Source organism: Poecilia formosa, unplaced genomic scaffold (genome assembly GCF_000485575.1).
Source record: "Poecilia formosa unplaced genomic scaffold, Poecilia_formosa-5.1.2 Scaffold310, whole genome shotgun sequence".
Taxonomy (NCBI): domain Eukaryota; kingdom Metazoa; phylum Chordata; class Actinopteri; order Cyprinodontiformes; family Poeciliidae; genus Poecilia; species Poecilia formosa.
Window position 1 is genome coordinate 740,283 of NW_006800249.1, and position 9,316 is coordinate 749,598.

General features: G+C 35.3%; 1 protein-coding gene and 1 long non-coding RNA gene across 2 annotated transcripts in view; both read left to right on the forward strand.

The window, feature by feature from the left end:
• LOC103152450 (NACHT, LRR and PYD domains-containing protein 3-like) overlaps positions 1-4,738 on the forward strand; it is a 19,483-nt gene extending 14,745 nt beyond the window's left edge. Inside the window, exons 18-21 of the mRNA XM_016661092.1 lie at positions 733-906; positions 1,547-1,720; positions 1,914-1,960; positions 3,352-4,738. Of these exons, the coding sequence (XP_016516578.1) occupies positions 733-906; positions 1,547-1,720; positions 1,914-1,960; positions 3,352-3,881 (925 nt within the window). The 3' untranslated portion in view covers positions 3,882-4,738. The remainder of the gene's footprint in view (positions 1-732; positions 907-1,546; positions 1,721-1,913; positions 1,961-3,351) is intronic.
• A 2,370-nt stretch (positions 4,739-7,108) lies between these two features.
• LOC103152443 (uncharacterized) lies at positions 7,109-9,185 on the forward strand. Its single transcript, XR_477730.2, has 3 exons — positions 7,109-7,176; positions 7,998-8,097; positions 9,099-9,185. It is a non-coding gene; the product is annotated as an uncharacterized LOC103152443 (long non-coding RNA).
• The last annotated feature ends 131 nt before the right edge of the window (positions 9,186-9,316 follow it).

Sequence of the window (9,316 nt, forward strand, 5' to 3'; positions counted from 1 at the left end):
AGGAGGAGAGAGGGTTTTTCCATCAGAACATGTTCTGCTTTGTCCACTTGAGCATTCAGGAGTTTTTGGCTGCTCTTCATGTCCATCTGACCTTCATCAACACAGGTGTCAATCTGCTGGCAGGAGAGGAATTGGCTCCGACCGAATCAGTCTCACCTGGGTCAAAGATAACCGAAGAACAATATGAACACTTCTACCAGAATGCTGTAGACAAAACTGTAAATAGTAATAATGGACATCTGGATCTGTTTCTGAGGTTCCTTCTTGGTCTTTCTCTGAAAACCAATCAGAGGCTCCTCCAGGGGTTTTCTCCAGATTCAGAACCACCAAGCTGTCCCATTCAAAGCATAGCTCAGTACATCAAGAAGCGGATGGAGAATATCCCGTGTCCCGTTGATAAAGCCAATTTCTTTCACTGCCTAAATGAGCTGAAGGAGCTTTCTTTAGTGAAAGAGATTGAACAAACCCTAAAATCAGGAAAACTGGAAACAGAAAAGTTGACAACTGCTCAGAGAGGAGCTCTGTTCCATGTTATACTGTACACTGAGGGTTATGAAGACAGCTTTGATGTAAGAAAGTATCTTGTTTCAGATGAGGCTCAAGAGTACTTTAAACCACTCCTAATAAACTCAACTAAAGTTGTGTAAGTTAAATAACAACTCCATATAATTTATGCTGAAATAAATTACATGAACATTTGTTTATTTATTTATTTACCTTATGTTTGTTCAGACTCAGTTGCTGTTTCCTGAATGCGACTGGCTATGGTCTTCTGGGGCAAATTCTCAGTATGAACTGCTGTTTCGTCAAAGATTTGGACCTGAGTAACAACGACATGGAAGATTCTGGACTGATGCTGCTGTGTAAAGGAATTTCCAATCGAATCTGTAGACTGGAAACTCTCAGGTTAGTGTTTTCTGTTTGTTTACAACACAACACACATGTTTTTTGTTTAGTTTTTTAAGTTTCTTTGGGAGAAATCACATGCCAAGAAGTTGTTCTTTTTTATAAGTGGCATAGTTATTGTTATTACACTGTTTACAAACTTCCTTTTAGCTTTTTTCTGCAACATTCCACAAGATTGGCACATCTATAGAAACAGTCTTAGAGGATCTTTCAATAACCAATGTCTCTAGATAACCCAGTCTTCACTCACACTAAGTGAATCAAGAGGACTAAATTTTTTCCCCAATAGTTCATGTTGCTTATTTAGCTAAATCACAAGAAATTACAAAGAAATTAACAACTGATATAACACTTATACTATCGTATAGCCCACCCATTACTTTTACACAGTGAGACACATTCACATATCCTCATTCACATTCACTAGATTCATATATCAGTTCTTATTGTAAAGCCACATTATTTCCCTCTTTTCTATTCAGGTACGTTGTAACATCCAAATGAGTAATGGAAGAATGCAAATAGGACACGAGTAAACCACAAAACCTGAATGTACAACATTAATGCATTGAAACTAATTGTGTATATATATATATATATATATATATATATATATATATATATATGTGTGTTTTTGTAGGTTGTCAGGCTGTCTAATCACAAAAGAAGGCTGTGCAGTTCTGGCATCAGCTCTGGCTTCCAACCCATTTTACCTCAAAGAGCTGGATCTGAGTTACAATCACCCAGAAGAACATGGAGTTGAGTCCCTCTCTGCTGGACTGGAAAACCCAAAGTGGGCATTGCAGACTCTGAGGTATGAAGTAAAAATGATGTGCATTGGGAAAAGTGGTCTGCTTGGAAAAGATCAATCTTTTCAAACTCATTATCTGTCAGAAAAAAATGTCAGACTTTATCTTTTAATTCAGCAGTCAACTATTCTAAAATACAGATTAGATTGTAATAACAATTCATAGATTACTGCTAATCTTACTATGTTGTTGTTCCAGGGTGGAACCAAGTGGTTTACAGTATTTAAAGCCGGGTCTGAAAAAATGTAAGTATCATCCTTTAAAAAAAAAAAAAAGAGGCAGCTCTTTGAAAAATTACATTGGACTTCATAGTAATATCAAATGTTATATGTCAATAATAGTCAACTGGAATGTTGGTCTCGATATTTACGAGCTATCGAGCAAAGCAAAAGCAACTTTTCCATGATAGCTATTAGTATTTTTTAAATAAAATCTCTTGGGCTCCAACCGTTTAGATGCACCGTTGATGTCTTTGAGATTGAACACTAAATTGTGATGTGTGTGCAATAAGAACATTTAAGTGTTTGTTAATTCCTGTGTATTCATTTCAGTCTGAGAGGAATAATTTCATGCACAAATGAGTGTCTATAAAAAGTAGAATCTATCTGTTCTTTTCCACTGGTGGGACATTTCAGGTAGGATGTATAGAAAAAGATATGACATTTTATCTGTAGCTTTCAACTTTTGTACTTAAACAGATGGATGCAACAACAGGGTGACCAAATTATGTAGCAGAAATGTGCATTATAATTTGTGAACAAAAACACAGTTTAATAATATTTACTGTAGCTCAATACAAAGATATAGAGCAAATGTTGAAGGGGATGAAGAATACAAAGGACACAAATATAAGACCGAGCCATTTGTCTGTCCGCCTGTAATCATTTAATTTGTAATCGTTTAATTTTAATCATTAAAGCAAAAACAAGCTCTATATTTTGTTAGTGCATCATCTGCCTGCATTACATTTTTACTTGGTGCTTTACTGTAAAAACAACTAAAGTCTCACCATCAGACTCATTTTTAAGGAGGGAAGTGTTTCATTACCTTGCACTTAATGTTCAAATGTACGTTGAATCTCAGAAGCACATACTCAGTTTTTCCACATCAACCTTCTTTTGAAAATGGAAATAATTTATGACATGAACTGCAGCAATCATGAAAGGTACTCTTTTTCCACAAAGAGTAGATTGTATGTCTCTGATCTGATTGAGCATCATAGGATCTTAATAGTGAAATAAAACGCATCTTTCGGTTGCTTTCTCGTCGTCACTACTCACATATATGTGGTGCTGAAAACACACTGGCCACTTTCCTACTATCATTTTACAACACAAAGGTGCAGAGAGAACCCTCTCGGGAGATTGGAACGGGAGATCCCTTAGAGAGATCTTAAGTGCTTAATTGTTCTTGAATGGAGAATGGTTAAATCTGCCATTCTAGAATGGCAACATGGAGTAATTTGGGCTGCTGCATTTAAACCTCAATTAATTCACTTTGTTAAATTTAATTTAATTAGGTAAACAATATTTTTAAAATAAAAATAATGCAAAATATAACTATTTTTAGTTTAATAGACAGACCTTAATTTCCAGATAATTGTTGACATATTGAACTGCTGCTGTTGCTCCTTCAGATGCTGTTGAACTCGTCCTGGACACCACCACTGCTCACAGAAACCTCACACTATCTGACTGTAACAAAAAAGTTACAGTGGGACAAGAAGAGAAACAGCCATGCTCTGCTAATCCTGAGAAGTTTGATGTTGTGGAGCAGCTGCTGTGCAGAGATCGTCTCACTGGTCGCTGTTACTGGGAGGTTGAATGGAGAGGAAAAGTTTCCATTGGAGTGGCATACAAAGGAATCAGAAGGAGAGGGGAAAGTAAACGCTGTGGTCTTGGAATGAATGATCAGTCATGGGCTTTGTTCTGCTCTAAAGAAGGATTCTTTGTTCTGCACAACAATAAAAACACTGAAGTCTATGTAGAACCTTCAAACAAAGTCGGGGTGTATCTGGACTGGCCTGGTGGCACTTTGACCTTCTTTAGAGTTTCTCCTGACAAAATGACCTTCCTTCACAGCTTCAACACCAAATTCACTGAACCTGTGTATCCTGCTTTCAGAATAGAAGCTGATCCTGTTAATTCATCTCTTACTTTGTGTTAGATTTAGTAAAGATTGTCAAGGTCAGAGTAGTCAAATTGAATCTGAATTTATTATTCCTATCAAACATTTAAAAAGGATTCTGGATCCTTATGAGTTTCTTCTGCACATACAACAAACTTTAAATGTCATTTGAAAACAAACTTCTTCTACTCCTTGCATCTTCTACTCTTTGACATTACCTATTCTACTTAGTCTGATTTTTATCCAATATTTGTGTGATTGGGATTTAAGACTGTTTTTAATTTTTTATTGATATTTTGTTTTTTACTTGTGCAGAACTTTGGTCAACCTAGTGTTTTTTTTTAAAGGGCTATATAAGTAAACATGGTATGGTATACAGTATGGACGTTCTTTCAGCATTGCTACAATGTGTTTGAATCATGTATTTTATGTCTGAACATTAGAACTTTTGATCAAATGCAGAACAGTTTTACTGTCATGAGTTATATAGTCACATAAAACTGAACACTGCGTAAAATAAATTAGAAGCTTAAACAAATCTTTATGTGGTGATAAGAACAATAAAATTGAATCAGATCAGAACATCACTGTAAAATGAGTCACTTCTGTCTGAAGAACAACATAACTGAGATAGCATGACTAACTTTTAAGGGATGAATATAAAACCAGTGTAATTTTGTAAACAAGATATTTCTAATAATAAACAGCTTTACTTTAATTTCATCTTGAAACAAAATTTGAAAATTTCTTTACCTGCAAAAATTTTTTACTTATTGTTTAAATCAATCTATGTTTCCTCGAGTACAAGTAGGGTTTATTGTAATTGTGATATGTATTTAATGGTACAAAATTTGTTAACATATGCTGTGGAACATAAATAAAGAGAATTCTTCTTAAACCAGACAATTTATGACATTTTGACACAATGACTGAAATGACACATTAGAAAACCTTTTAAAAAGCTGATAGAAATATTTAGCAAACATACAGTTACATTTCCAGATGTTCTGGCTCAAAAATGCATAAGGTAATTTTGCACACTCTCTTTACCTAAGGGCACTTTAGCTCCAGTCACAATTATGATCATTTTGAGACTTTGTGGACAAACTAGAGTATCTAGAGAAAACCTTAGTATGCACTGGGAGAAAATACAATGACTTCTACTTAAAGACCTTTTGTTGTTATATAATCCTTCCGGACCTCCCAGGTCTTCTGGTTCTGCTCTGCATCCCCAGAACCAGAACCGAACATGGAGAAACAGCATACATCTATACATTACAAATCTGGGGGATGAGCAGTGCCACACAGGAGTGATTAACAGCGCTAAGACCCTCCTCTTGGATCTGATTGGTTGTTTCTAGTTAGCACTTGGAGCACTGGGAAAAGGCAGAGGAGCTTGATTTTTTCACAGATTATGTGTCAGTTTTAACAAATATGTAAAATATATATATATTTTCAAAATGTATAATACACATGTATAATGAGGCACGAAAGTGTGGTTTAGTGATGAACTCAGACCTGGACCTTCAGAGACACATAAAGACAGTTTGCAAAGTCAGTCTTGTATCACCAACCCTATTTCTAGGATTAAAGGATTAATGCTTCAGGAAGATCTAGAGAAGATCGTCCACTAATCCATGTATTTATTGCATGGATTACTGCTTGCTTCCATCTTAAAGAGCATATTATTGTGATGTGCTCAATAAAAGACTATGAACCTCAGCTTATAAACACAAAACTGTACATCTGTAGAAGTAACTTGATATGATTCTTTTGTACTTCCTTTTCTTTCCAATAGAGGGCAGAATATTCCTGAATATAAAATACTTTTTAAGTTCTCTGTGGGAGCATTTAGTCACAGAGATTTACAGTCTCAAATATTTAGTTGAATTTCCTACAACTTGTCAGCTCTAATAAACCGTCTGTGTGCAGAATAATAATTGTACTACAGTATCAGTGTGTAAACTGCTGTTTTAGAATGTCATGAAGTGGAGGTGATAGTGGTGAGAGAGAACGCTGACGACCCAGGTAGAAATGAAAAAATGATGGTTTTAATGAAAAATCCACAAAAACAAAATCCAAACATACAGGCAGCACATGGAAGAACAGAAGGCAAAAGGTCCACGACTGAACAGACTGGCACAGAGAACAATGACAGACGACGTTAGATGAGGACCCAACAAGAGACTAAGGACACAGGTGGACCTAAATACACAGGAAGGGTAATTAGGGAACAAGACACACCTGGGAAGCAATCAAGAGGGAAGAGACAGGACACCACAGAGACTCATGGAAACAAAACCTAGAAAATTAACACAAAAAAACTCAAATCCTTACAAAGAAACTGAAACCTGAATTGTTATTTTTATTTGATTACATTTTATGTCCATCCATCCATCCATCCATTTTCTGAACACCCTTGTCCCTCAGTGGGGTCAGGAGGGGTTACATTTTATGTTTTCCATGAATTATGTAGTTAGATTATTTGCGTCTCACTTTTAATTTTTTTTTTCTTTTGCCTTGATGGAAAAAATAAACATGAAACTACATTAATTTCCACCTCTGGACAACCTCTTTGATCAACATAGTTATATTTAGAAATTCAACACTCAAAGGTATCAAGTTAATGAAAAGACGACATAATTCATAAATGTTTTGACTGTAAAGGAAAAGATTATGATTGAAGTCTTTACTTCTTATTTCAACTTTTGTTTGGTAAGTTTACCTGTCAGGTAAGTGTTTGACATTCTACTCAGGAGTTCCAGTTTATCAGCATTTGTCAGACGCATAAAGCAGAAATAAAAACTTTGACTTGTGACAGAAAATAGTTTTCTCTTCCTGTCATGGTGTCATTCCATTGGACACCTGAGGGTTGGACTAGTCCCTGAGCTTGGTGACATTACAGACATTTACACTTGTAGATTGATTCATGAACAATGCTCCACTTGGCCTTTTACTTGTGTTTTTGTGGAATTTCTGTGTTACTATAGATTTTAAAAAGTATATATTTTACATTTAAATACATACAGGGGAAATCTGTTACATTGATTATGATTTGTCAAACAAAGGCTTTTGTAATGAAACTAGAAAACCAAGGAACTAGAAAAACACTCTGAGATATAATCTGTGGTAAAAATAGCCTTTGCTGTGTTGCCACAATCAGTGCAGTGGAATCTCAGTCATGCTCTGAACCTCCCAGATCAGATTGAAGTCAAAACCTGGAGGACTTGTTTGTTGACTTGGCAGACTTTGTGTCAAGAGAACAAGGAAATAGCAGCGTATTTTTCATTTGTATTTTCGTGTGGATTACAGTTTTCTCACGGACACATATATGGTAAAGTAACAATGTCTTTATTCTGTATTTACGGTTTGTATGTTTTTGTCTCATTACATAAATAACTTGTTTATGTGTTACTGAACTGTATCCTTTCAAAACAACTCATGTTGCTGCAGGTTAGGAGGATTGTAAAAAGTCACATTTAAGGTTTTAACTAACAATTTTCCCGTGTAAAACTGTTCCTTACAGGGGAAATCTGTTACATTGATTATGATTTGTCAAACAAAGGCTTTTGTAATGAAACTAGAAAACCAAGGAACCAGAACAATACTGTGAGATATAAATAGACATGTTATTTATTTGTTTTGTTTTGTTTTATACAAATGTCAAGGATTCATATATCCAAAACAAGACCTTTTCTACAAAAGTTAAATCACAATCTTGTTCTTCTCTGCCGGTAATAGAAACCCTTTGTTTAGAGACAACATGTAAAGGAAAGACTGTGAGACGTGAGATAGTGGTCAAGCTAAAGAAGCCTTGCAGGGTTGTTTTGAGGCTACAAACTGGAGACTCTGTGCCGACCACATGGAGAGGACATCAATATGCCCTGACTGAGTGTGTGACAGACTATATAAGCCTCCATATGGACAACCACACAGCAGAACTGTGAGATGCTTCTTAAGCAAAAGGGAGATCAGTCTCTACAACAACTCTTTGAAGTACCTTGACTAATATGCAAATCAATACTAACGTTTAATTTTCCTTTGGGATCAATGAAGTATGTTTGAATTGAATTGAATTTTAGATAACATCATAATAGAGCATTAGGATATCCAGTATGACTTTAACTGATTCTAACACATTTTGTCTTTGTAAAGGACATTTTACAATGAGTCAGACTGAGAAAAGGAATGAGACATTCAGGCCCTTAAATGATCGTCTGTCCTCCAAAAGTAACGCTCAGATTGGACCTGAAAGGTAAGATGATTAATCAACACTCTAAAAGCACATGCTGTACTTTATGTGAAACATTGTTTGATTTTGGGAGAACTATGCTAGTTTGTTACATTTACATTTTACTGAAATCCAAAAATGCTTCATTTGTTTCAGGAATGAGAAATCTTAATTCCATTTAATTCAGTTAATTTGTATAGCACCAATGCACAACAAACATCATATTGAGGCTATTTACAAAATAACTCACTTTAATTCATTCACACATACAATTCTATTATTAATCATAGTGATTAAAAAGCACACTCATTAACTTGCAGCATTCACCTCTTCTGGACGAGCATTTAGCGACAGTCAAAAATCCCTTTCATTGTGTTTTTGACTTTACAGCAGGGGTGTCCAAAGTCGGTCCTCAAGGGCCGACATCCTGCATGTTTTAGTTCTCTTCCTGGTGGTAGTAACAACCTTTTCACCTTTTCAGTGTTCCTCTTAGGCCTTCTAATGAGCCATCATTTGGTCAAGGTGTGTTAAACCAGGGAGAGAACTAAAACATGCAGGATGCCGACTTTGGGCACCTCTGCGTGCTTTACAGCAATCCCTCACACCAAGCATGCATGTAGCGGAAAGGAAAAGGTAGAAAAGAAAAGAACACATCCAGTTATCTCAGTTATGATGCATTGATGATTATAAACCTTATGATTGTTAATGATCTTTTTTATTTCAGGTTTTTTGTGTTTTTTGATCCACACAATTAACATTTTCAGATGTTTCTTCCTGCAGAAAGTCTTATTTATTGCTAACTGTTATGTTGCTTGAATTTTATCCTTGAATTATCTGAGGACTTGGTAGATGAAGTTGAAGAAGTCCTCCAAAATCTGTTTTCCTAAATGAAAAATAACAAATCTTTGGGTTATACACTTGGTTTCAAACAGAACTATTTTTACAAGTTCAATTACTTTTATTCTTTTTTAAATCAGATATCTTTGTTCAAATGTTTCATTTTACAAATTCTACTTTTCCAACAGTCTTGGGCAGAAAATGAGGAACTCTTCTACGCCGCGCGTTGTGTCGCTTAAGAGCGAGAAATCAATGGATTTCCCTCTCAATTATAAAGATTCTTCACATTTAGAGTGAGTAAATCCTGTTTTTAATTTTTAAAAGACATATCATACAACCTAAGGTCAAGGTAAATATTCATTACAATATGCTTGGTTTCTGTTTTGAGTTACAATTTCTATAATAT